Source organism: Aspergillus lentulus (assembly GCF_001445615.1).
Source record: "Aspergillus lentulus DNA, contig: Alt01, strain: IFM 54703, whole genome shotgun sequence".
In the NCBI taxonomy this organism is placed as follows: domain Eukaryota; kingdom Fungi; phylum Ascomycota; class Eurotiomycetes; order Eurotiales; family Aspergillaceae; genus Aspergillus; species Aspergillus lentulus.
In genome coordinates this window covers 1,293,856-1,320,035 of record NW_028322123.1, presented here as the reverse complement: position 1 = coordinate 1,320,035, position 26,180 = coordinate 1,293,856, and the positions used below count along the sequence as shown (strand labels likewise).

General features: G+C 49.9%; 11 protein-coding genes across 11 annotated transcripts; 7 read left to right on the top strand and 4 right to left on the bottom strand.

Moving 5' to 3' along the window:
* Window positions 1-694: 694 nt before the first annotated feature.
* On the top strand, window positions 695-4,107 carry ALT_0399 (uncharacterized protein; the record flags this gene model as incomplete). The annotated part of the gene is made up of 4 exons (XM_033555057.2): window positions 695-804; window positions 860-1,675; window positions 1,746-2,742; window positions 2,794-4,107. 4 exons carry the CDS (start codon window positions 695-697, stop codon window positions 4,105-4,107), a joined length of 3,237 nt encoding a protein of 1,078 aa, XP_033410948.2.
* Window positions 4,108-4,960: 853 nt separating this feature from the next.
* ALT_0398 (haloacid dehalogenase superfamily protein) lies at window positions 4,961-6,012 on the bottom strand (the record flags this gene model as incomplete). Its single annotated transcript, XM_033555058.1, has 3 exons — window positions 4,961-5,659; window positions 5,757-5,919; window positions 5,993-6,012. 3 exons carry the CDS (start codon window positions 6,010-6,012, stop codon window positions 4,961-4,963), a joined length of 882 nt encoding a protein of 293 aa, XP_033410949.1.
* A 295-nt stretch (window positions 6,013-6,307) lies between these two features.
* ALT_0397 (tetratricopeptide repeat protein 1) lies at window positions 6,308-7,267 on the top strand (the record flags this gene model as incomplete). Its single annotated transcript, XM_033555059.1, has 3 exons — window positions 6,308-6,415; window positions 6,481-7,107; window positions 7,166-7,267. 3 exons carry the CDS (start codon window positions 6,308-6,310, stop codon window positions 7,265-7,267), a joined length of 837 nt encoding a protein of 278 aa, XP_033410950.1.
* An 852-nt stretch (window positions 7,268-8,119) lies between these two features.
* ALT_0396 (putative MFS-type transporter C18.02) lies at window positions 8,120-12,206 on the top strand (the record flags this gene model as incomplete). The annotated part of the gene is made up of 9 exons (XM_089598975.1): window positions 8,120-8,286; window positions 8,345-8,623; window positions 8,673-8,848; window positions 8,903-9,264; window positions 9,324-9,905; window positions 10,376-10,516; window positions 10,578-10,598; window positions 10,672-10,729; window positions 10,801-12,206. The coding sequence occupies 9 exons, from the start codon at window positions 8,120-8,122 to the stop codon at window positions 12,204-12,206; spliced, it is 3,192 nt and encodes a 1,063-aa protein (XP_089456639.1).
* A 545-nt stretch (window positions 12,207-12,751) lies between these two features.
* ALT_0395 (lipase 3) lies at window positions 12,752-14,577 on the top strand (the record flags this gene model as incomplete). Its single annotated transcript, XM_033555062.2, has 6 exons — window positions 12,752-12,936; window positions 13,022-13,191; window positions 13,256-13,303; window positions 13,361-13,542; window positions 13,600-13,941; window positions 13,999-14,577. 6 exons carry the CDS (start codon window positions 12,752-12,754, stop codon window positions 14,575-14,577), a joined length of 1,506 nt encoding a protein of 501 aa, XP_033410953.2.
* A 711-nt stretch (window positions 14,578-15,288) lies between these two features.
* ALT_0394 (putative homogentisate 1,2-dioxygenase) lies at window positions 15,289-17,081 on the top strand (the record flags this gene model as incomplete). Its single annotated transcript, XM_033555063.1, has 7 exons — window positions 15,289-15,408; window positions 15,460-15,482; window positions 15,542-15,716; window positions 15,766-16,368; window positions 16,428-16,590; window positions 16,644-16,766; window positions 16,822-17,081. The coding sequence occupies 7 exons, from the start codon at window positions 15,289-15,291 to the stop codon at window positions 17,079-17,081; spliced, it is 1,467 nt and encodes a 488-aa protein (XP_033410954.1).
* Window positions 17,082-17,599: 518 nt separating this feature from the next.
* ALT_0393 (SDR family NAD(P)-dependent oxidoreductase) lies at window positions 17,600-18,698 on the top strand (the record flags this gene model as incomplete). The annotated part of the gene is made up of 4 exons (XM_033555064.2): window positions 17,600-17,835; window positions 17,901-18,454; window positions 18,520-18,618; window positions 18,667-18,698. 4 exons carry the CDS (start codon window positions 17,600-17,602, stop codon window positions 18,696-18,698), a joined length of 921 nt encoding a protein of 306 aa, XP_033410955.2.
* Window positions 18,699-19,081: 383 nt separating this feature from the next.
* ALT_0392 (serine/threonine-protein phosphatase) lies at window positions 19,082-20,332 on the bottom strand (the record flags this gene model as incomplete). Its single annotated transcript, XM_033555065.2, has 5 exons — window positions 19,082-19,206; window positions 19,263-19,796; window positions 19,871-19,976; window positions 20,054-20,095; window positions 20,171-20,332. The coding sequence occupies 5 exons, from the start codon at window positions 20,330-20,332 to the stop codon at window positions 19,082-19,084; spliced, it is 969 nt and encodes a 322-aa protein (XP_033410956.2).
* A 586-nt stretch (window positions 20,333-20,918) lies between these two features.
* On the bottom strand, window positions 20,919-22,062 carry ALT_0391 (proteasome inhibitor PI31 family protein; the record flags this gene model as incomplete). The annotated part of the gene is made up of 2 exons (XM_033555066.2): window positions 20,919-21,793; window positions 21,876-22,062. The coding sequence occupies 2 exons, from the start codon at window positions 22,060-22,062 to the stop codon at window positions 20,919-20,921; spliced, it is 1,062 nt and encodes a 353-aa protein (XP_033410957.2).
* A 737-nt stretch (window positions 22,063-22,799) lies between these two features.
* On the top strand, window positions 22,800-24,463 carry ALT_0390 (Zn(II)2Cys6 transcription factor; the record flags this gene model as incomplete). The annotated part of the gene is made up of 4 exons (XM_089598974.1): window positions 22,800-23,190; window positions 23,288-23,559; window positions 23,609-23,742; window positions 23,803-24,463. The coding sequence occupies 4 exons, from the start codon at window positions 22,800-22,802 to the stop codon at window positions 24,461-24,463; spliced, it is 1,458 nt and encodes a 485-aa protein (XP_089456638.1).
* Window positions 24,464-24,603: 140 nt separating this feature from the next.
* ALT_0389 (uncharacterized protein) lies at window positions 24,604-25,594 on the bottom strand (the record flags this gene model as incomplete). Its single annotated transcript, XM_033555068.1, has 2 exons — window positions 24,604-25,165; window positions 25,236-25,594. 2 exons carry the CDS (start codon window positions 25,592-25,594, stop codon window positions 24,604-24,606), a joined length of 921 nt encoding a protein of 306 aa, XP_033410959.1.
* Between the last annotated feature and the right edge of the window lie 586 nt (window positions 25,595-26,180).

The following is a 26,180-nucleotide window of genomic DNA, read 5'->3' as shown; positions in this document are numbered from 1 at the left end:
TGTTGAGAGGCTGTCATTGCGCCTGAATTTGATGGGGGCTCACCGGCTATTGTACATTGCTTCTGATGAGCGTCTCAACAATAGCGTTGTTGCGCAACGCAGCACCTCAATGACCTATTGTCTCCAGAGCCTCAATCAGACGCACAATTAGGCCGCCATCAACACTTTGTTGCCAATATCCACCATGGAATTAATTGTCTCGCGGCGTGGTCTGCATGGCTTTGCTTCGAGATGCTTCGAAGACCTATTGTGTCCCATTGAACTGGGACATCTTCGAGTAGCAAACTTGCAAACTTGCCCTCATTATTTCCATTTTTGGAACACCGCCCACCCTACTATGTTTGCAGGCCCCAAGCACATGGCATATTCCGCTTTGTTAACGGTATCTGCCGTCTACTTTCAGGTTTTTGATGCTCTGTTATTCACCTCATGCTTGCTGGCCCCAACCTCCCTCCCTCTACCTTCGAGTCTCATGTCGTCAAATACAATTTTCACTTCTACACATCTCTCTTATACTCTACGAACCATCTCTCTTCTCTCATACTTCCTCAGACCTGCCAATCGTATCCTTCTTTTCTTACTCAGTGTCTTCCAATCATTATCTTGCACTCATACAGCTTCAAAAACTGTCTATCTTGCAATTTCAAGCGAGCTTCTGATCGTTGTTGTGACTGTCAAGTAAATGGTCGCGAGGATGTGGCCTCAGTTTCCTGGTGCTCCTGCTGAGACTATGGGTCATCATACCGAGATGCAGAGTACAATGCCCTCTCTGCCAGGCTCTCCTACGGCTATGGAAGGTCTCGCGTAAGTCTTTGACCAGCCGTCTATGCTTAATATCCTCTAACGCCGGTCAAACTAGGCCGGTCTCTCATCAGCACGCTGAAACTGCCCTGCAGGGTGAGCAGGAGCAAGGATCCCACTTTGACAATGCTTTCTTCGATCCAGATGACATATCATTTGACAAAGTGCCCACTCATGTCCCTGACAGCTTTGACTGGGAGACATTTGATAAAACATACAGAAGTTCTCATGAGCAAGGAGCAAATGTCTTGTTCGAACGCCGCAACCTCATCCCGACTTACAATGCCCGTGGCTATGGAAACATCCAACGTCATGCTGATGACCACGGCGACGAGGCCCAGTACGCTGAGATCTTCGAAAGGGCAGTTGAGACTCGCAACAAGGGTCAAGTCGACGCTGATTTCTGGGAAAATGCCATTCTGTCTCCCATTCCTCCTAGTATCAGTTCTGTTCTTGAGATGTCACCTGTGCAGCATCACAACAACACACCCAGAGTCCAACACATTGAACAAGGAACTGCGCATCATGGGCTTGGCGGCTTCAATGCTCAAGACCACGAACAGAAGGATGACATGCCCAGTTATGGCAACCCCTCTGCTCAGCACCACGATGTCTCAGTTGAGTCCATCGGTGTTGGCAGTTCCAATGTCGAAATCCACAAGGACACGGACCCTGCTTGCACTGGTGACACATATGATGCTCATCACGACGTGGAGATGATCGAAAGCCGCACGTCCGAAAGTCTAGATGCTGGCACTCCCGTCGCACAAGCCTACGTTCAAGCTGTCGAAAAACCTGCAAAGAAAACTACTCCTACCTTTGCCAAACAGTCGGACGGAGGTAGAAGAAGAAATGGTAATCAAGGCCAAAGCTGGTATGTCCTCGTCGTCCGTCAATCCTTCCCACCACGGTGGACCTCTAATGACCTTTATCGGCAATGCTAGGAGCGAGCCAATTCATTCAGACTTATCCGGAGAGAAAGATGAAAGTTCCGAAGCACAGTCCTCGTCCCAAAAGAATTCGGGTGACAGCACTCCTCCATCCGCAAATATTGAGGACCTTATTGACCCTGTACTTACCGCATCGATTCAGAACAATGTTCCCAATTCGGAGTCTGCCAACATGACCTCTCATCCGGCTCACACTGCCGAAAAGACATACGGAACCACTGCTGACAGCCAGGAGGCACAGCTGGCGTACCCCTCTAGAAGCCAGGGCGTTCCTACTTCCATGCAAGACCAGTCCCAACAAGACTCGAATGGCTCTGCTGTTCTCAATCATCCTACGAACAACCAGGCACACCGGCCCCCAACCGTGCAACAATCGCAACGTCGATCTTTGAGCTCCGCTGCGGCTACCAATCATGTTGATCAAAGCCAAGAACATCCTGCGCGGGATATCTCAAATGAGCAACAGCAAATTCAACCCCGGCCAGTCAACTCTGAGAGACCTGCCCAAGGCAAGGCAACTCAAAGCCCACATGCATCCGTGGTCTCCGTGGCCGCTTCCAATGATTATCATAGCAGCGAGGCACCTCAGGTCTTATCGGAGCAAGCCTCGTCTGATTCAGCTGCTGACCGATGTAAGAAACCGACAGTTGTGGACAAACAATTTCCACCAATCGATACGATACCCGGATTACCGACCTCTCATGAGCTTATGAACCCCGAGTGGAGCAGACCGGAAATACAAACCACTGGAGTACAAACCAGTTTCGCGTCCTTGGAAGAGGCGATGAGTGCGCTTGATTCTCCCAAAGGACCTGGTCGCGACCCGCATTTGGTAGTAGGGCAGGCGCAGAAGATAATGATTGTAAACTCTTTTCTACGGGCAATGATGAATCTTGACGGCGTCGATGACAAAGACAAAACCACACTTGTGTGGAAGAACACTATGCGAAGAAAACCTGTGGAAATTGAGGCCGCTTGTTGGAACGTGCTGGTAAGTCTCTGTGGCAACATGTCTTTCGACGCTTTACTGACAATTGAGTAGGAGCTCCTCATCGAGTATCACCGCACAATGCCGTTGCCACCTCCCAAGGAGGACAAGAAGAAGGGGGGCAATAAAGGTCGCAAGGACAAAGAGGAGAAGGAGGAGGAGGACGACGAAGAGGATGAAGGAGAGAAGACGAAGGTCAAAGATCCCGCCAAAACCGGGGCGCTACTTTCCTTCCCGGACAGGGTTGCGGCCATTGTCCGGATCTTTTATACCAACAAATCAACCTGCAAGCGGATGTTAGACTACCATGGCAAATACATCCGCGAATTCGTGGACACCCCGCTGGAGTGTCTGGTCCGCTGCCGCGCGAACATTATTGTCAACGAAAACAAGGGAGGGCATATCAAGACCGGAAGGGCCGTCGAGGCAGCGGCGATGACAGAGGGGGATGGGAAGAAAAATGCGACGGGAAAGGCGAAGGGCAAGGCGAAGGGCAAGGCTGAGGCGGAGGCTGAGGCAGAACCACCAGTCGGCGGAGGTTCTGCTGACGAAGCCCATGAAGTCGAGGACGCCGAGAAGGCCGGAAATGACTCTCAGGAATCTGTCGCTATCCAGGATCAAGACACTTCAGGTCAGCGTGGTCCCTCGTATGCGTCGGCGGCACACGGGCAGTCAAGCTACGGCCACAACGGACAGTACTCACAGGGTTATTCCATGCAAGGCCAGAACAATACCGGGTACCACCGAGTTATGAGCAATGCCGGACACAACCAAGGCATGAACAATAACAGACACGTCCCAGGCATGACCTATACAGGACAGTATCAAGGTGTGACCAATACCGGACACATCCAAGGAATGACCTATACCGGATACAACAATAGTAACCCCGGCGTGTCCAATACCGGCCAAATCCAACGCACGATCAATACCGGACAATTACCTCCTACAAACACCAGTGGACTTCACCCAAGCATGGTCCCCATGGATCAGGCGCTGAACGCCGCTCGTCATGCCTATGGATCACACTCCGAATATGACCAGCACAGCATATCTCCTGATTTCAGTGCAACTGCTGGTCTGGCTTCTGATGCTTCAATTTCTCACGCGTCATCAATGGATCCTTACCTATGGGCAGCAAACATGAGTTGTGAGATGCCGCCGCCGCCTCAACTGCCCCCTCAAATGCCAACTTATTATCGGCCGACTTTGACTCCCACTTCAATGGTTGACCCGAATCCCGTCGTTTCGGCAAGCATGGGATTGAACCCTGGTTTGCCGCCAAACAACCAAACGCGCGGCCGCAAGCGGGGATCAGCCGAAACTGGAGCCGATGAGAACGGCCCTCCTACCAAGAGACATCGTTAGAGCAAAGAATGACTCAGCCTCCAGTCATTCTTGCTTTTTCAATGCATTCGACACTTAAGTCGCGTTCATCGTCTATTACATTGGCGTCACAATGCTTTTCATCGAACTGGCGAGGCGCCTGGGGCTTGCGATCACTTTAGTATACTTTATTGTCTTTCCTGAACCTCGTTTCTCTCATCTACTGGCTGCTTCGGTGCAATGCATCTCTCATTGGTGTCTGGCTCATTGTGTTTCATCAGCAACTTCCATTCGCAGCTTAGGATGTGATACCTTTGTTCGAAGGCGAACGCTATCTTGTTTTCCTTGGTTATGCTCTTGTGCAATACACCAGAATCTCATTCCGCTGACTCGATCCCTCTGGAAAACGAACGTGATGACATTCAATCGTTTGTGGCATTTGGCGCTTGGGTTGCCTTTGTTTGCTCGTTGCCTACTGTTACTTCACTGTCACCGCCGCATTCTGATACCCTCTGCTGGCGTTGGCGAAGATATCCATCCATTTCCACCTGCGTTTGATCGTTCGAATCCCTTTGTTTCTCATCACGTACTTAGTACGCTATGGAATCTAGCTGTTTGTTTCGACACGCAGCCGTCAAATAATCTGTACATTAATAGATGACACGTTTGTCTATTCGCCCTTTCCTGTTATTTCTGGCATGAAATCTCTTCCTGGCTTGGTGCACCGGCTTTGCTATGCATGGCTTTGAACTGGATTATGCCATCATTGCACTGATCCTTTGATTAATCTATCGCTGCTGATATGCTAGTTTGCTATTGACGTATTCACATCGCTTCATGTACAATATGAGAATGGAACAGAAAAGACAACTGTAACTAGAGGAAATACACAGGGCTATGCAGGACGAATACCGTACTTCTCGTAATGAAAGTCTTCCAAAGTCGAAACCAACTCTCCCCATCCATCGTCAAGCTCGCCGGGTTTACCGGCGCCTTGAATTCTCCACGCCGCCAACTCCTCTGCCTCCTTCTCCGGGACGGACTTCTCCTCTTCCTTATGTTCACCCGTCAGCCCAGCCAATACCTCCGCTTCTCGGCCCTTGTAAGCCCCTAGTAGGCCCGGGTGAGGACACCAAATTACCCGCATTCCAGCTCGGCGTCCCGCCTCGACACCAGGAACCGCATCTTCAAAGACAAGACACTCTTCCGGCCTGATCTCAGGTTCTCCTCGCTGCCGCAAGCCCTCGTTGATCGTCTCAAGAGCGAGCAGATAGATATCCGGTAGCGGCTTTCCTCTTCCCGTACCAATTCGAGGATCGTCACCTAGTACGCGCTGTGACTCGGGAAACGCAGAGAACAGATCCTGTAGATGGTCGGTCTTCAGTTTGAAATTCTTGCTATGCGATGATGTTGCCAGGGCAATGTAGACTGGTTGGTCTGTCTTCTGGGTCGAGAGAAGCTTGGACAGGAGAGTTCTGACGCCCGGTAGTGGCTGCGACTGCGGGAAGTACTTGGCTTGCAGGGCGGCCTGCTTCGCGCCGTATTCCTCGGGGCTGATGGGGAGTTGAGCCCAGTGGTGGAAAATCTTGCTTGCCTATACGGTAGAATATTAGGACGGAACATAATAGTGTTGAGACAAGACCTTCGACTCTCAATGGCTAAGTGGACTGAAGATGCGGGGCAGGACTCACCTCAGGCTGCGGTCGACCCTGCAATTGAGCCTTGATTTCCCAAGGGAGTAGCGGCTTTCCGAATTCCTGGAGAATTGCGTTCGTGATCTCTGTGTATTTGTCCTCTGAGTCGATGAGCAATCCATCCATATCAAAGAGGCATGCCCGCACGCGGGGAAATCTGCTAGCGAGGGGCAGTCAGCAGGGTGGAACTTCCATGAGCATTGAAACGAGTGAATCTGGGCCTGAGAACTCACTCAGACGCGCTTTTGGTCATGGTGATGTATGTCGTTTCGCAAACGAAAAGGATAGTGCAGAGTGACAGGAGGATCAGATCTTCAATTGTCGTTCAAAGACGCTCAGATAAGGCTACTCCACACTCGTGTCAATCAGCTTGGATGTAAGTTTAACCCAGTCGGGAATTTCTTTCGTGCCGCTTTACTATCGAAGGGAACGGTCCGATTGCCCGAGGGGGCTTCCCGATTATCGATAACTATCCACTCAAGCTTCCAGGCTTCGAGGCGGCGTTCTCAGGAGCCTTCACTTTCACTCTCTTAATGCTCTGAGGCAACATGACTACAGAAAATTTGAATAAGAATCCACAGAAAGCCGACCCTGGGTCCGATAGCGAAAGCGAGGATGTCTTCCACGATGCACGGTTCCCCGCAGAAGAAGAAGCTGTGAGTTGCCCATTGCCGCTCTCCTATGACAGAGTTGCTGATGCTCATATCGACCGTCCTAACAGCGCCTCTTGAAAGAATCTCACGAAATTAAAACAGAAGCAAACAAACTGTTTACGGCTGCCTGCTATGATCAGGCTATTTCCTGCTATGACCGTGCCCTTGCCTCGTGTCCCAATTACCTCGACTATGAAGTTGCCGTTCTTCGAAGCAACATGGCTGCATGCTACCTGAAGCTGGAAGACTGGAAGGCATCTGTCGACTCTGCAACTGCCTGTCTTGATCGTCTGGAAAACATCATCCCGCTGTCTCCACAACAGAGTCCGGATAAGGAGCTAACGAAACGAAACTCTCAATCGCCAGAACAGACAGACGCGGTGGTCGAGATTTCCGGTGAAAACGAAGAGGCAGAGGAGGAAGAGCTCAAACGGTTACAGAGAATGGACGAGAAAAGGAACGACGTGATGCGGATTCGGGCAAAGGCGCTTATGAGGCGTGCGCGAGCGAAGAGCCAGCTCGGCGGCTGGGGAAATTTACAAGGCGCCGAAGAGGACTACAAAGTGCTTGCTGGGATGGACAACCTACCTGCAGACGATAAGTTGGTTGTGCTGAGGGCGCTCCGCGAGTTGCCCGGGAGGATAAACCAGGCACGGGAGAAGGAGACGGCGGAGATGATGAGTAAACTGAAGGATGTGAGTTGACAATTCTTCCATCCTGACGCTGTTGAAGCCCTGCTAACTCTTCACGCAGCTCGGGAACGGCATCCTCAAGCCATTTGGACTGTCAACGGATAATTTCAAGTTCGTCCAAGATCCTAAGACTGGCGGCTACAGCATGAATTTTCAATCATGATCATAATGAAGAGGCCACACTTCCCCATCTCTGAGAACGGCTTCCTTATTTTTTCCTTGTAGGATCGCTATATAGTGTGGAGGCGCGACGTGGAAGACCCTATATTCCCTTTCTCCTCATATATACACTGTCTTCGTAGGATAAGGCACCGTTAGCTCACTTGGTTACCAGAGTAATAGAGGCCACCACGCCACCGACGATGGTCCACTACACAGTTTTGGTTCTCTGTCTGTACATCTAGGACTGAATGGAATTGGCTCAGTGCTTTTCACGCCTTCCAATCAAATCCCTCCGCGATACAGAAACTTTATCTCTTGGTTCTATGGCACCCTCGGCATTTTCATGAGGGGGAATTGCGGGGCAATGGCCTGATGATGATGGGGGGATATCCGATAGAGGTTCTGGGTCTTTCACCTCAATTTAACAGCTTCAGACAACTCGACTTCGGCCCGGCTTGAAGAATGTCTCTGGAGGATGGCTCGCACAACTCCTCGCTTCAGTGGAGTCATTCAGTGAATCATTCTCATCTCTACCGCATACGAAACCAAGATCACTCTCCAACGGAATGTGGAACGAAGTCGTTGGAAAGAGACCTTATGATTCGGAATTACCCCTCAACTTTGTTGACAACTTGACCATCAAAGCTCATGAAGTCAGATCCGGCATATTACTGGGTGAGTTTATTACCGAAGTATGGAGAGCTACCAATGGGGAGGTTAATTGACGCCTTGGGTTGTCCTACAGGGAGACTCAAGGCCATGAACAAGGCTCTGGATGCTGTCGAGCTCTTTCCTACATTTTTCCGCATCAATCTGCTGTCTTCAAGCCTTGTACTCAGCGGGATTTACTACAATGGCAGCCATTATTCAGTCAAGATTGCTGGGTGAAATTCGAGGCAAGGCACATGACGGCGTGAGTCAGTTTCTGGGCATTCAATACGCTACTCTCAAAGACAGGCTCGCAGACGCGGAACTCATCGAGCAGCGTGAAGGTAATATTCTCGACGCGAGCAAGGATGGGTAAGAGTGGCACAAAATATACCACACGTCAGTCAACTAATGCAAGGAACCTGTCTAGCCCCACTGCTGTGTCTCCTTCGTTCGGGTGTGACTTTGAACTTGGCCACATTCAACATACCCTTCCAAAGAAAGAGCTTCCTCAATCGGACTTGAATTGTCTTAACCTGAACATTACCGTCCCGGCGGGCACAACAGAAACCTCCAATCTTCCTGTGTTCCTCTTCATTCACGGCGGAGGGCTGGTGCTTGGAGCTAACTCCTGGCCACAATTCGATTACGCACGGTTCGTCAAGTTATCTGTTGAGAAGAACTTACCTATAGTGGCTGTTTCTATGAAGTAAGGCCACTACCCTGACGCGACATGGGCAAGGACTCACTCTAAACAGTTATCGTCTCGGTGCATTTGGCTTCCTTACTTCTGATGAACTTCGACGGGCTGGGTACAATGCCAACAACGGGCTCAGAGATCAGAAGGTGGCCATGAGATGGGTGCAAAAACACATTGCCAATTTTGGTGGAGATCCGGATAATGTGACACTCGCGGGGATGAGCGCTGGAGGAGGTATGTCTAGCTCATTGTTTTCCACTACGTTACAGGCATACTGAACTTTGCTAGCGTGTGTAACATATCACCTCGACTCCGACGAGCAACTCTTTAAGCGGGCTATTGTGATGAGTGGTACCTGTCTACTTATTAAACCCTTGCCTTACGATCTACATGAGCAGAACTACCAGCAAGCCATTGCAGCATTAGGACTGGCCGATGCCAGTCCAGGGGAAAGAATCAAAACTCTACTGGAAACACCGGGTGAGGACTTGGTTGCCAAAATCCCTCCAACCGTTCTAGCAGTTCCTGCAATTGATGGGGACATGGTGTCCTCGGCCGTTACTTATGCGCAGGTAGCCGGCAAAGGCTCTAGCTTTCCGCGCGGGAAGAATTGGTGCGAAGATCTAGTGATTGGCGATGCTCAGATGGATGTAAGTCGTCATGAACAGCTTGCAAATCCTTTACTGACCGCGACTCTCTCGCCTTCCAGGCTAGTATCATGGCGTTTTTGATGTCTCATACGAAGAAAGACTGTGCACGCAAGTTTGTGACCGCAATGAACACCGTACTTGCATCTCAATCAGACGTTGCGCAAAAGATCTTGGCCAAGTACAATATCACAAAGGACATGACAGACGACAAGGCCTTCCCAACTATTCTCAACTACGTAAATGACATTGCGTTCTTTGCTCCAGTTCTGGCATTTGCAAAGGGCTGGAAAAACAATGTATACGTCTATGATTTCAACGAAGGGAATCCATGGGATGGACCTTGGAAAGATCGAGCGAGTCATATCCTTGACTTAGCCTACCTGTTCCAAAACTTCCGAGAGTTTATGAGCCAAGACCAACAGCAACTCGCAATTACCTTCGCCGAAGACTTCTTCAAATTCTGCCATGGCGTGAAGCCATGGCCCGCCATCGCCCAGATTGTAGAAGCTGGCTTCACGGCACGAGTCTACGGTCCTGCACCCAATGTCGGGCAAGTGAACGGGCCGCACGATGAGGGAAGTTTGCGAAGAAGTATTCTCTTCGACCATGCTGACCAAGTATCGCTGGATGAGTTTGCAAAGGTACTTGCTTTGTTCAGAACCCTCTAGCCCAAGGTCATGACACGTGCAGTGTGATGTATATAGCCGCCAAGGGATAAGTACCATTCCACCGCCGGTTGTTATTTGGTTTTTGATCTAGGCGTATTGTGCATATTTTGAATCAATTATATGTAAATACTGGCACGGCGTACAGGCAGATAGCCCAACACTGTGTTTCGCGGTCGATAGATTCGCCAAGAGTGAATCCCTTGAAAATGCGGGATTCCAGCCATTCTCGGGGCCCGCGGACCCCGAGGCGGCGGTTTTTGAATCGTAGCCTAGACTCTCAATCTTCAAATCCTCTCCAAAATACTTACTATTCAGAATACTTCGTTATGTGTCTCTGATGTATGTCTCCATGGATGGTCCGGTAGCTCTAGGATTCTGTGCCCATCAACTTCATTTCGTGACCTCTGTTGCTCGAGCATCCTCATGACATCTCAGCGATATAGCTTGATCTGATACCCATATTCGCTATGGTCCTAGGTGGCCTGCTGTCAAAACATGAGGGGGAACCCAAGCGGCCGATTCTCCTCGAACTAAGGTCTTCCAGAGTCTTCGTCATATTTGTGGTGTCTTTCGCAACATTCACTGTAAGTTGGCAACAAGGGATCGTGTCCTCCAAAGGAAACATGCTAAAACCAGTTATGTCAGGATACCTTGCTATATGGACTTGTAAGTTGATCGTTCTGCCTTAAGCGTCGTTTCTACGCGTAATGATTATGTGCAAGAGCTCAGCGTGATATAGATTGTTCCTGTGACCCCTACTGCATTGCATGAGAGAGTCGGTCTATCTGAGGATGATGGTATGCGCCCTCCTCATGAAATGTGTTGATATTTGCTTTCTGTGGTCCTGGATCTAACTATTCACCATCAGAACAATCATGGACCTCGATTTTATTAGCCTTATACGGCGCCGCACTTTTGGCGGCTTCCCGTGAGTTTGACCATCCTTCGCCACCGGACTATATTGTGACAATTCTACTCACCCCCTTCTTCTTCAATTCAGCTATTTCCGGCTACTTAGCAGATCGCATAGAGTCTAGGCGCTGGCCTCTCCTGATAGGGCTAGTCGCCTTGGGTGCTTCTACAGCGTTGCTCTGTGTAGGCACTACCCTTGGCCTCTGGATTGCTGGACGTTTGTTCCAAGGAGTATCTGCGGCTGTTGTTTGGACAGTCGGACTAGCCCTACTAGTCGACACGATGGAAAAAGAGGCCATTGGGGAGGCGATGGGATATGCGGCAATGGGCATCACACTGGGGACAATGACAGGCCCCCTACTTGGTGGTGTTTTATATGAGAAGGGAGGCTACTACGCTGTTTTCGCTCTTGCATTTGGTATAATCGGCTTGGACATATTCCTGCGACTTGTTTTGATTGAGAAGAAAGATGCTCTGAAGTGGCTTGACACTGGAAAGCTTATCACAGAACCGGGTGCCAACCCAACAAAAAAGCAAACTACGGATGGACGTGTACCTCTTCCTTGCCCGACTGATGAGCGCGACAGTAACGCTCGCCATGAGCATGATGTAGGATCGAGCTCAACACCGCGAGACGACACAAATGGGAATGCAAATCAACAGATGCCTCGCAAGAGACGTTTCGGCGCTGTTATCACCCTGTTGGCCTCGGACCGAATGCTTGTCACGCTGTGGGCTTACTTTATTGTGGCTGTTGCGTTGACATCTCTCGATAGTGTCCTTCCTCTTTTTGTTCAGGATACGTTCGGGTGGAAACAGACAGCTCAAGGACTCGTATTCATTCCAGTGTCGGTGCCTCATATTTTGGATCCGTTCTTCGGGTACATCAACGACAAGTTCCCCCAAGCTCGCCGCTTTGTAGTCAGTGGAGCATTGCTCATCACAGTTCCATTGTTCGTGCTTCTCCGGCTTGTCACAACAAATTCTATGAGCCAAAAAGTGGTGCTTTGTGTGCTGTTGGCTCTGATCGGGCTCTGTCTGGCCTTCCTGATTCCACCGCTCTTTGTTGAGGCATCATACATTGTTCAGGAGAAAGAAGCAGAGTCCCCGGGCGTCTTCGGCAAAGGAGGCGCAATGGCACTTGCATACGGTATCCTCAATTCTGCTTTTGCGGCTGGGTCCATGGTCGGTCCATTCCTGGCTGGGTTCATCCGAGAAAGCGCTGGTTGGGGCACGATGTCTTGGGTCATAGGTCTGCTGATGGGCGTGTCTGCTATCCCTATGCTGCTTTTCCTGGGAGGCCCTATATGGAAACCTACAGAACGGCATGCTGAGAGTCAGTCTGCCGAAGCAGCTGGATAGGCTGCCAGAACGCGGACCACATACTCGAGCAATTTTTCAAAACTGTGTATATAATATAATTCCCAAAATTAGGAAAATCTCACATCATAAAGAAGAAACGATTTGTTGGTGGTTACTCAGTATCCGAAGATCAGTACTCTATAGTCATTGGCAAACTAAGAACCATTCACCAATTCACCCCAGCAACCAACAGCTTCCACATTCGCTTCGGATTTCAAGGCCAAATATTCCTACAACCATATCCTGAGGACCATTTCTCGGTTTCTACCTTGCCGATATCCCGTTTTCATCTTCCGAGCAGACCGAGCTGGATACAACATTTCAACACCCAGGTGGACATCCCCGCAGCAGCCCCACAGCAAGCATGCTCGTCAGCATGGGGGTACAAGCTTCGGAAAGCATAATAACCGACTGGATGGAGAGAAATTAAAAAAGAAATAGGGACATTGGTAGTGCAGACACCTCGAGAACCTTACCTGCTTCATATTCTACCTCCAGGCTTCCTCCTCCTCGCTAACTCCCAGATTGATTCTGTGATTGTAAATATGGCAGCTCCACAAGTACAGCATCAAGGGCTTCAGGCACTCTTTACAGGTGTCCGGAGGGACTTCGACGGTGTCATAGTTGATCAATTTCGTGGAATCAAGTATGCCAAAATACCGGCGCGGTTCGAGCGTGCTCAGCCTGTGGAAGGCTTCAACGGGGGCGCCGTCGATGCTACGAAATATGGGTACGTCTTGTCCCTAAGCTCGAGGAAGCCGTTTTCATCATCCACGGACATATAATTCGATATACTAAACCTGATCTTCAAACAGGCCAAAATGTCCGCAGGTTCACGTGGACGTGCGCCATTTGTTGCGCATCCCGGAGGATTTCGAGATCGAGCCCGAAGCTGAGGATGAGTTTGAATGTCTAAATCTAGACATTACCCGTCCTCCTCTATCTAGCACTAATGGCCCTCTTCCTGTTCTTGTCTGGATATATGGTACGATGGCAGATTTGCAAGGATACCAACCCAGGACATTAATTGTGCTAACGGCAGTGCCTAGGGGGTTCTCAAGTTGTTACATTCTGTTCCGCTCAATCAAAAATTTGCGGTGAGATATCTGAATTTGCTAATTTTTCTTTCAATGCTGATGCCTGAGTACGCATAGACCCGACTCGGATCGTTGCTGAGTCTATCAAGGAGGGTCAGCCCTTTATTTTCGTCTCTTTCAACTACCGTCTCAATATCTTTAGTTTTGGCGATGGAAAGGAGAAGAACCTCGCGATAAAGGACCAAAGACTAGCCATTGAGTGGGTTCGGAAGAACATCACAGACTTTGGGGGTGATCCGGTAGGTGATCCAACGCTGCTTAAGAACGCCTGATGCTAACATCTTTTCTTACTCCAGAAAAATATCACACTTGCTGGTGAGAGCGCAGGAGCAGTTTATGTTCATGCGCATCTGATTACCGGTCCTCCTGTCCAAAGAGCTGTTCTGGCATCCGGGTCGCTATACCTCTCTTCGCCGCTGCCGGTCGAAAGAGGCAATGCACTCATCAACGCACTTGAAAGCAAGGTGCAGGAGTTGGGTCAGGAGTCGCTGCGTTATTCGTCTGTTGACTGTCTAGTCCGCGCCTTACAGGAGTGCAATGTGAATACGATGTGGATACAGGAGGATACCGAATTCCAGGATTGGGAGAACAAGCCAGAACAAGTCGAGGAACTCATGATTGGTGATACTGAGTATGAGGTATGCCCTCGCTCCTTCTCCTATTTACACTGCCCCTCGTCTGACTGACTTCTATAGTCTGTCATTTGGAGAAACGGAATTGAGGCCTTCGGCGGAGCATCGATTGCTGCGGCTTTCGAGACCGACAAGACCTATGGCACAAAACTGCGCAAGATGTACCAGGTTGTCCATGACCGTCCTACTGCCTGCAAACTGGGCGCTCTAGATTTCGTCAATGACACCCGATACACTCTTCCCGTTGAGCTGATCGCGGACAAGCTAAAAGCTGCGAACAGACATGTTTTTAGATACGTGGTTGACCAACCAAATCCATGGCAGTCTTCCAGCCGGTCTCACCACGCAGTCGACCTCTTGTTCCTTTTTGGGGGAATCGATCTCTCATTCAACCCCGCTGCAAATGAAGTAGGCCAAGAGTTGCGGAGGCGTTGGATACGGTTTGTCAATGGCATGCCTCCGTGGTCTGAAGACCGACGATTCGCCTATGGGCCCCTGGGAGAGTGTAAGGAGATTACCGAGGCACAGTTTGCGTCCCGGCGACGAGTAGAGCACCTCAAGCTGCTGCGAGAGGCTGGCATCGGAGCTTACCTCCCAATAGTTTTTGCATTGACCGCAGGCAGAGTCAGCCTGCTGAATTGATATGGGTCCTTCAGGTGCCTTGAGGCACACAGTTTAAATTCAAGGCAGTTCGAGATCCACAAGGATCATGCTCCATAAGAAGGTTGAGAAATAGATATACCAAGTAGAGGCTAAGGCTGGGGTAAATCCACCTGTGCACAGCCATTATTCTTGTGTGCAGAACCGCAGATGATCTGTTAAGAGGTCGAGCGTTGTCGGCTGACCTTCTCCTCCCCCTCGGCAATTCCCCCACCAACGCAATCCCGACCAGGAACAACTGTTCTTCACGAAAGGATCATCTCCCCGCGTTACTCACAGCTTACTCATGTGGGGTTTGGCAAACCATGCGATCAAAGCAGAATGATGACGGACATCGCTCCGCCCACGATTCCCCTCCCCAAGCTCCACTCTACTTGGCTTCGGCAACGCAAGGCGTCTCTAACATGCCGATTTGTATGGACTTTGAGTCAGATCTGCCCTCAATCAGGCTGACGTCGTCACCATCAGAAGCCAAAGCATCACTCGCGTATTCCTTCGTGCTCGAACATTCGGATGAGAATGTGTCCGGCAAATTATAAGGTTTACTCTATATTCAGCCCGTTCGTAGACCCGTCAGAATGGAAAGGGTATTTGAGGCTTCGTGTTTCCCCTTGATATTGATCACTATTGGAGCAATTGAAGATTGAGCTTCTCTGAACTCACTACCTGATCATTTCCTATCGAACCGCAAGCATGGCCTCTACAAGAGCCCTCTCTGATCCCAAGGAGTATCAGAAGATATTCCACTGGGCAGAAACTCAAAAGGACGGTACCATTCCTTCTTTCAACACAAGACGGAATGATCCTTACCAGGTACCTTTTCATTACATTCGTTCGTTTCTTCGTGATAGCTGACTCCTACAGTACCAAGCCGGCTTCGGCAACTCGTATGTATAGTGCGCAGTTATAGTCGCCATTCAACTTGCTGATGTAGACATCTCTATAGATTTGTCTCTGAGGCTGTCCCAGGTACCATTCCACAGGGCCAGAACAGTCCTCGTAATGTGAGATTCGGCCTTTATGCTGAGCAGATCACCGCGACGGCTTTTGTCGCCCCACGGAATTGCAACAAGAAGGCATGGTTGTACCGTGCTCGTCCGGCGGTTGCTCACCAGGGATTTGTACGCTGACGCCATTTGGAGCGTTGGACTCGTACTGATGATGCTACAGACCGACCTTCCTGACAACAAAGACACAGAGTCGAATTTCCTGCCGATAAATCCTCGAGTGCGCGTCTCTCCAACTCAGTTAGCATGGCATCCATTCGAGATCCCGACTGGGGAGGAGGTAGACTTTGTCTCCGGTCTCAAGACTGTAGCAGGATCAGGAGACCCAACCCTTCGTGAGGGCCTCGCTACCCATGTCTATACGGCCAATACCAGCATGAAGAAGAAAGCCTTTGTGAATTCTGATGGTGAATTCCTCATCATTCCTCAGCAGGGTGCCCTGGACATTCAAACCGAGTTTGGTCCCTTGTTTGTTCAGCCCGGAGAAATCGTGGTCATCCAGCGTGGTATTCGCTTCCGCGTTGAGCTTCCTGACGGCCCTTCTCGTGGGTATATCCTCGAAGTCTGGGGATCTTACTTTGAGCTACCAGAGCTGGGACCGCTCGGAGCAAATGGTTTGGCTAACGCTCGAGATTTCCTTACTCCCCATGCAAAGTATGAGATTTCTCAGGAGCCCTGGGAGATTATTTACAAGCTTGGAGGGAAATTCTTCAACAGCACGCAGAATCACAGTCCTTTTGATGTTGTTGCATGGCATGGTAACTATGTATGTTTAATTCCTTATGGTTTTCACTATACAAGGCGAAGCTAATACTACATCAATAGGTTCCATACAAGTATGACTTGACAAAATTCGTGAATGTCGGCTCAATCTCCGTCGATCATATCGATCCATCCATTTTCTGTGTACTCACAGCCAAATCTCGCGACCTCACGGCGCCTTTGGCCGATTTCCTCATCTTCTCTCCCCGGTGGGATGTAGCGTCTCGTAAGTGGTTCTTATCCACAGAAAATATGCCGTTGGTATGCTAACGAATCTAGACACTTACCGACCACCTTACTATCACCGCAACGCTGCCTCCGAACTAATGGGCCTCATCTATGGTGAATATGGTGGCCGCTCGGATGCCTTCAACCCCGGAAGCATTTCGTTTGAGTGTGGAAGTGAGTAGCGGTCGCGATATTTCTTTGCTTGCATAAGGTGCTAACTGTATGTCAGTGGTCCCTCATGGTGTAGCGTACGAGCAATTCAAGGCTGCCACGGAGAACCCACCACCTGTTATGCAGATTTCACCAGCATCGATCGCGTTCATGTTCGAGTCCAGTCGACCATTCACAATTACAGACTATGCCTGGAACAGCGAAAAAAGGCACGAGCATGAGCCTAAGATGTGGGATAATTTGGTGGACAATTTCTCCAAACATGCCAAAGAAGTTGAAGAGATTCTGGCAAAGAAGGCGCAAGGACTGCGAGTTTAGGTCTATATCGAAACGTTCATTAGCGCTCTACCTGTATCTAAAGTCTTTCTTGACTCGCAGTCTTTTACATAAACGCTTTTTTCATGAAAGGAATGCTCTGCGTTCGCCCCTTCTAATTCTTTCGGTCAACCAACGCGATTACTTTTCTCTTTTTACCAAAGTCTTTTTGAGATTGAGTCAAAAATGTCCCTCAAACGTGCTTGCCACGCTAAATGGTCTGCTTTTAGGGTTTGTGAATTAGACGATGCGTGAACTTTCGCCCATCCACAACTACACTTCCCACATGCTCCTCATCAGTTGCACGTAGTATGTCTAAACGAAGTCCATTATGATGCACTTCCAGCTGCGGCCAGCTGCGTTGTTTGAACGCAGCAGCGAGATCAGAGCGTCGGACTGATGACTTCAAAAAGATGTCAACATGCGATCATTCCTACAAAGGCGTCACCCATCCCCGTTCCTCTCAATGTACGCAGCATACTAATATCTTTTCATCTGCAGTATCGAAAATCCTTAGCGAGATGGATCCAGCACCCCGATACAACTTCAAAGACATCAATGTCCACGACCTCGAAGCAGCCACCCTCTTCGAGGTCAAGGGCTACGTGGCCGTCGTCACAGGAGCAGGCAACGGCGTCGGCCTCATGGCCGCGCAGACACTAGCAGCAAACGGCGCTCGAGTCTACATCATCAGTACCAGGGAGGAGATCCTCGACACGATTGGGGAGAAATATTCGTTCAACGGACAGATCACACCGTGCGTCACGTCCCTTCCCGTCCCATTCTCCACCTTCCCTGCTGACGAGGGTATACTGACTCCAGCCTCCCGGGAGATACATCCACGACAGACGGGATCCGCGGCATCGCAGCGGAACTCATCAAAGTCGAATCAAAAGGCATAAACATCCTCATCAACAGCGCAGGCGTCACCAGCGAGCCCCGCGCGAAAGCCACCTCCTCAGACATCGACTTCACAGACCCAGACGCCGTCTCGAGATGGATGACCCGCGACGGAGCGGACGCATGGCGCATCGCGTACGCCGGCAACGTCTGGTCGCACCATTTCCTCACTGCCGCGCTGCTGCCGCTGCTTGTGCAGGGAGCGAAGGCGGCACCGGGCCATTCGAGCGTTGTGCTGAATGTGGCGAGCGTGGCGGGTGTGACGAAGACGCATTCGCAGGGCCAGTTCGCCTATTCGTCGAGTAAGGCGGCGCTGATACATCTGACGAGGGAGTGGGCGCATACCTTTATGCCCTTGGGCGTTCGTGTGAATTGTATTGTGCCGGGCGTGTTCCCGAATGAGATTAGTATGGGCAGGTTTGATGAGGATCGGAGGTCTAGGCAGGAGGAAGAGCTAGGGAAGAAGTTTCCGGCTGGTGAGTCTTGCTTTATTGGAGTCGGTGGTTGTGCTTTGCGGGCTCGAGTGAGCTGATTGAGATAGGCCGCGTTGGACGGGAATCCGATATTGGCAGTGTCGTTCTTTACATCTGCAGCAAGGCTGGGACCTATGTTAACGGACAAATCGTCCATGTGGATGGAGGTGAGTACCATTTCGTTTCTTCCATACGGATCAGCTAAAGTCCTCCAGGTTTGCTTTTGAAATCTCCAGGAGCTATGTAAAGCATGGCAGACGAGGCCCTCAGAGATACTGATTACCCAACACTGATCGCAAATATAGAGCTCCTTGACCCCGGCAGAATTAATGGCCAGACACTAGAGGGAGAATGATAATATTCTTGCGAACGTCTTTTATTTTCATAATTGGTATCAACACGGCCTGAAATAAGGACATACAATTATTGTGACAAGCGGATCCTTTTCGTATGCTCCCAGCATCGCAGTAGCCCTCTCGAAGGGTCATAAGAAGCCCAACTTGTCAGTAGTGATGAAAAAATGTGTGTCTATTGGAATCACATCACAGGAAGTAATCGGGTGTACGTCTCGAGACCATTGGTTCTCCCGCGCGGGGGCAAGGATCAAATTGTAAGCTTTGAGACAATGTGTTAGTACGGATCAACAACAAAGATCGGACAGTCGCTTTTCAATGGAACATACAATGTGTATTTCAGATGCTCGTCAATTTCCATGATCGCGGCTTGGTTACCACAGCGGTAACAATAATTGGGGGCTGAAAAAGGCGCGTTAGTGGTGTGCATAGACACGAGCGGGAAAAAGGGGCCGTACCCGAAAAGATGGTGACCACATTTCTATCCTGCGACCAATTGTATCCCTCCATAACCAATTGATGTGCTCGTGCAACAAGAGTCAAGCCGTTGTTGTGATTGAATGCTTCCGAGATATCTTGCCCAAAGGTGTAACCAGCACCACGGGGAGAGATACCCCAGCCGCATCGGTCGTCGGGGTCACTCCAGAGCAGATCGCACATGGGCCCCTCGTGAGGAACTTCCTGGATCCGATCGAGAGAACGAATGTTGTCCAGAGTATCGATAGAGGGGCTCAGACCGCCGTGCAGGCAGAAGATCTGGTTCTCGATAAGAGCGGTGAGAGGAAGGTAGTCGAAAAGATCGGTAAAGTATTTCCAGACATTGGCATTGCCGTATTTGCGCAAGCACTCGTCGTAAAACCCATACACTTGTGTGATCTGGCGGGACTCGTGGTTTCCTCGGAGAATGGTGATTCGCTGGGGGTAACGGATTTTGAGGCAGACAAGAAGTGTGACGGTCTCTACAGAGTAGTAGCCACGGTCGACATAGTCACCTGGAGACGCAGACTGTTATGAGCCACGGAACAAGGAGACAAAAAGGATGAATCAAGGGTGAAATATCACATACCCATGAAGAGGTAGTTTGTGTCAGGGTTAGGACCTCCAATGCGGAATAGTTCCATTAGGTCGTGAAATTGACCATGTATATCACCACAGACAGTCACGGGGCATTTCTAAGAGAGTTTCAAGTCAACATCTCGAGCGATCCGCATTGATGACACGGTAAGAACAGGTCGAGGGAAGCACATACGACTGGCTGCACATTCGACTCTTCCTGCAACACTTCTCTAGCCTGGAACGCGCAAACCTCGATTAGATTTCATTATCATAGTGATGTCGCAGACAACACATATCAAGAAAGACGCACTCGATCACAAAGTCTCCGAACATCATCTTCCGCTAGTTGCTTGCATGCCATCAGGTTTTCAATCCACCCATCGAGCGTAGGTATGGACCCAGGGTCGGTTGTGGGCGAAAGGTGATGAGGCTCCGGTGACCGCGCCGGATCAATTTCCATGTTATTATCCATTGTGTTGGGCGACAACAAGCTCAGGACAACTGCAAATGTGGAGGAGGGGCGGAAGACTGGAGGGGGATGGTCTCGTGAGGCTGACCAGGGATTTTCTCGGTTGTGATGATGCGAGAATCCACAAAACAAGGGAAATATAATTGAATAAGAACAATATAAGCTTCAACGGACGAGAAAAAAAATTCGGATGCTGTGGGATGGATGAGAGACGAAAGTTGGGAGAAAAGCGACCTGGTAGTGTTGGTGTAGGGGAGGGATTGCTGTGCTGTGCTGTGCTCTGCTGGACGATGCCAGGAGGTGTCGGGCATGCGCCACACTTTGGCTCGTCCAAGCCACACCCTCTCTCCACGATCTCCAGGAACTTGAATCCCAACCAAGTTTTGGCTTCCTTGACGCCAAGAAGAGCGATTACATTGATATTATGAGAGAGTTCATTTTGAATTACTCGCAGATTGTAGATGCTTTGTTTATAGATTAATTTCATCATGCTATTTCGCATTCTGTCGTAAATTCAGCAAAGAGCACTACCGAGTCCATATTGTGTGCTCTTGTCAGCTACAAATGGCTTACTTGCTTAGCCGCGCGCCTAAATGATGTCACCGCCAAATCCTCCAAATCCTCCTCCAGAGCCTCCTCCAAACGGACCACGCCCTCGTCCGGAGGGCGCATCTCCCGGACCTACGGGATCATATCGAGATCCAGGGGGTGCTTGCGGATCGTAACCACCGTCTCGGCGACCACCGAACAAAGGGTCGTCAAATGTTGGGTGCATTCCGCCACCACCTCCCCCTCCAAGACCAGGGCCGACGCCTCCTCGAATAGGGTCATTCGGACCGAGACCGGCAGGATACAAATCTCTATCGCCAATACTCAAGGGATTACGGCCACCATTTCCCTGGGGATATCCTCGGGGAGGTCTGTAGATCTCATATTCGTCTTCAAATCCTGGGGGAGCAAAATCACCTGGGGGCGCCGGTCGACGAGGACCTGCCGCCAGGGGATCATCAAATGGATAAGGGCGTGCAGGCTGAGGCAGTGTATCATCCCTTAAGGGATCATATTGAGGTGGTCTTTCTTGTTGCCTTTCTCGTACGGCTTGAGCGGTATCTTCGTATCCTTCCTTATACAAGCCAGGAGCTAGCTTCAGAATCACGTTCATTTTGAACAGCCCAATTAAGTCATTCAGCCGCGCTTCGGAAATGAACACATCCCTTAGGGTCTTCGTCAAGTCGTCTGCGGATGTGATAGGAAAGGCAGACTCGGATATGTAGTCCTTAACTGGCAGATCAAATGAAGAGGTTCTGTCATCGCCTAGGGCCAGGGCAAGGACAACGGCATTATTTCCCAATCGACTGATCTTCAGCAAGAACTGCATGGAGGACTGTGAATGGGCATAGCGAAAGGCATATGTATCATTAGCATTCCATTCTGCGGGTAACGTCTGGTCTTCAGTCGAGCTTTCTGCTTACGAACGAGTACGTCAGCTATATGCGTCCAATGATACGACGATGAAGCTTATGTCACAAATAAATCTCTCGCAGACCTATAGTGTGCTCCTCTCCCAATCCGAGAAGCCTGAAATCGACTGCCTTCATACATGCATGACCGATGAGCGCAATAGCCTCGTAGGGTGTTTTGAGGCTAAGCTGACCCTCATTGTCTTTCCGAAGAGCCCTCGCAGCGTGGGCTAATACATTGTCAGAGTTGAGCGTGTTCATGCTTCCGGCCATTCGCTCAGCTGTGAAAGTCAAAGTATTTCAATAGAAAATACGTTTGTCTTACACAAAGGTAGGTCTGGTATATATAGTAGTGGCGAAGTACTGATGTAGGCATCAGCTCACCGCGTCAATAGTGACCGGAGCGACAAACGGACCGAAGATACTGACAAGGCTGACAGCTTGACAAGCAATAATTAGACAAATGATGCAAACACCCCACATTCACGTGCAAAATGATAAAAAGAAGCTCTACCATAGCCTGACACCTTACCCAATGTTGCCTAGCTCAATATGTGTCGTCCAAGTGCTTACGGAGCAGCATCAACTGACCGCAACGAAATGGATATATCCTTGGGAATCTCCAAGACGTACGAGCCATTGAATATCTATTTGAAGTCTACTGCTGAGACCTGATGGCGCTTATTGATTTCAGCCAGATATCGTGGTTGTATTATCGGTCCTGAACAAGTCTCTGAAATTTGGACAAGTTGGTAAATATATAAAAAGGCCAACACCTCGATTGCTCATTCTAGGTTTCTCTTAGGGAACTCTCTCAATCGAACATGATTGGTGATATAATTGTTGTTTCACTACGTCCTTTTCAAATTACTTTTCCTTGACACCTCGCCTTGTTCTATGAGAGTCAAAAGTCACACCTTCTGAAGTGCCTCCCCGCCTACGGAATGCCACGAGCTGGTTTGTCACCATCTATTCATCTTAATGCTGTGCAACCATAGCCAACCACTTTGATGTTAGGTACCGCTGCAGGCCCTGCATGCAAGACATGCCGGGAAAAGTGCCGCAAGTGTGACCGCGGTAGACCCAAGTGTCAACGTTGCATCTCAAAAGGCTTAGAATGCGGCGGTTACCCCGACCAGTACCGCTTTTGCGGAATCGCCAGTCGGGGAAGGTGGAAGGGTGCACGAGTGCCGACTCCAAGAAACACCAAAGTAAAATCCAGCGTTGCTGAGTCGCAGCAAGTCTCCACTACCGCAACACCGGGCTCGGATGCGCCTGAACGGACAGAGGGTGTGACAACGCAACTGTCTTCTAAGAAGCCTAGCAGAAGCGCAACAGAATTGCCAGACGACATTCCAAAGTTACTGAATCTCACCCAGACGGAGATTTTGTTATCGCATTGTAAGCTCTTATTGGCTGGATTTTGGAGGGCAGAAACACTGACGCCAGAGTGGCACAGATGAAAGCTTCATATGCCCGCATCAAATTGCTGAGATAGGTGATACTAGCAGTAATCCTTACCGAGCCTATATACTCCCGTTGGCGCGGAAACAAATTGGCTTGTTATATGCCATTCTTGGGCTCTCGGCCTCTCATCTTGGCAAACTTACAGGAGATATGTCTCTATATGAGGAGGCTGCAGTCGAGTATCGGCTGAGAGCCATACGCGCTCTCAGCGAGGAAATCAGGAAGAGTCAGGGACCTAATTTCCTGCATGAGGACGAGCAAGATGCTGTTCTCGCCATCATTCAGATTCTGCTACTACACGACGTAAGTCATGGTGAAAACCGCGTTGCCAGCCTTCTGACTAAGCTTAAAGATTGCTGAGACGGGTATCTCTACCCACGGAATACACATTACTGGGGCAATGTCAGTGTGCAAACAGCTACTATTAGCGGACGGGTTGAATAGTCGGCGACGACGAGCGGTCTTCTTCCTGGGAAATTTGGCCTGGTATTTGCAATCAGCGCCTGATTTAGCACCTCAGCTCACTGACTATCAAATTTTGTTCAGGCTTGACATCATTCGTGCCTTTGCTGGTCCTGAACGATTGTGCTTCACTCAGGACATTCGCGAAACCGTCGCCAGTACCACTGATGAAAAGTTCGAGCTAGTCAACGGATGCCCCAGGGAGATATTCCTGGTTATTGGTGCAGCCCTGGAAAAAGCAAAGGAATACAATCTCGGTTGGTTATCGTGGGACGAGTATCAAATTGCTTTGCAATCGGCAAAGCACAAGCTGTACTCGTTCGACAGGACAGCTAGAACATACCCCAGCTCTGATCCTCGGTGGATGTCCACAGCGGAGGCGTTTCAGTATGCTTGCATTCTGCGCATCCTTCGTTTGTTAAACCCATTACAGCAACCCCGAAGCAATGAGATACAGGAGTGCGTGGCGAGGATTTTAGACGCTACAGCGAGAATTCCCTCCGACTGTTGCCTCCTTGAGCTTCTTGTTTTCCCCCTGTTCATGGGTGGGTCGGATGCGCTTTCTCCTCACTCCCAATACTATGTCACCGCGCGCTTCAATGAGATTGAGCGTAGGTCTGAGTTCCGCAATCCGGTACCTCGAGAATTGTTGGAGAAGGTCTGGGCTGCGAGGGCTGCGCAAATCCCCGGCGATGATCAAAACATCTCCTGGACCACCTTCGTAAGCGACCGACGGACTTTTTAGTTCCCCTCCATTCCACAGGCCTCTGACTGATTACAGACTCATTCACCCGAACTGACACAGCAGCATGATTATCTGATTATATGACAGGGACGGTATGATTCACTCATCCGTCCAAGAATTAATGGATGCTCTTTTGATGGCTAATGCCTATGAAGGACAGAAATTGCTTTCTGGAACATGTTTTGGGAATTTCGAGAGTGGCCACCCTTCAATTTTTGCGGCTTCATTTGCGCTTGCTCCCGCAGTTGCCATAGCAAAGCCAATAGACTTGCAACTATCAACAGCTCCCGCTCGTTATCTTCCAACCCTGCTTGGTCTGGAAGAAGAAGCACACCTTCGCTAAAATCGTTTGGCAACCACACGTTGATTCCGATATGGTGGTAGATTGCTAGAATTTTCGGCTCTCGCACATTGTCTTCTGACAGTGCGCCGTCAAAAACATCTGACGCCGCACCGATTTCAACTAATGTGTATCGACGCAGACCATCTTCCTTGGGACGGACCTGCCATTGGACTATTCGCTTGTTGTTGTTCTTCCCTGGTAGCAGGAACGTGAAATAAGGATGGGGGATGCTATATTTTCCTCGAATGCTCGGTTGTATCGGGAAGGAGGCTTCCATGAGCGTGCAACACGCGTCAGTTCCTTTCTGACTGTTGCCGACAGCGATTAGACATCCGTCATGAGGCGGCCCACGCGTCAACCTATTCATCTCATCAGTCAAAATTACATCGAACGGTGGAGCCATTGCAAACAGCCTAGATGAATACATACGCATGCGCTATTGCCTCGCCATCCTCGAACAACGATCTCCGCTGCACTTGCAATCGGACAGGCGTGTCGTTTGTCGCGCTTCTGTCCAGGTTGACATGATAGGCCACTTCGCAGTTCATCCCATCGTCTCGCGGCTTCTCCATCATACTCAGTTGAACAGTGTACTGGCTGCTGTTGAGGACGCATCCCTTGACAGCATTGCGATACTGCTCCGCGACATCGTAAAGCGGGAGGTGCACTGTTGCTGAATTGTGACGAGGAAGATAAAGAACTCGAGTGAAATCCGGGGGCGGGTTTTGCGGTCGACGACCGAGCAAGGAATCGTAATATGCCGCACCAGAGACCTGCAACAGTTCCATTTTGTCCACTGTAGGAAGCAGAATATACAATTGAAATGCGCATATCCCATACAGATGAAGGGTGATCCCTGGTGCTTAAGTATCACATTCCATTCCCAACCCCACCAGAGTTGCATCCGCAGGGGGCCTCGAAGCTTGACACTCCGGTGGTACGTCAGTATGTCACATGGACAGTCAAAAACAATACACCTCATTCTTTCAAGCCCAAAGCATATCCACGCCTGTCGCCAAGACACGCCAACGGCATCTCGATGGGTAAGCTACTAATTGGAGTCCTGCGGCCAAGCATAAGCTCTTTACTCAAGCTGGCGGAAATTGCTCGCCGAGTGGCAGCGTTTTGCTCCAGTGCTCCACCCCATCTGTGGAGATCTCGGGATCGAAGCCTCAGGCCCACCCCGGAATTGACTGACCTTCCTGATCAGGCAATATCCCCAACTCGCCCTTCATCAATCAGTATATACAAAACGGACGCCTCACGCCCGACAGACGAGTCTTGTTGATATGACTCACATATTTCTCGGTCTCGGTCGCTCCGAGCAGCAAGTGTCCCTCGGTAGCATCTACTTTCAGATCATCTGGCCCTCAT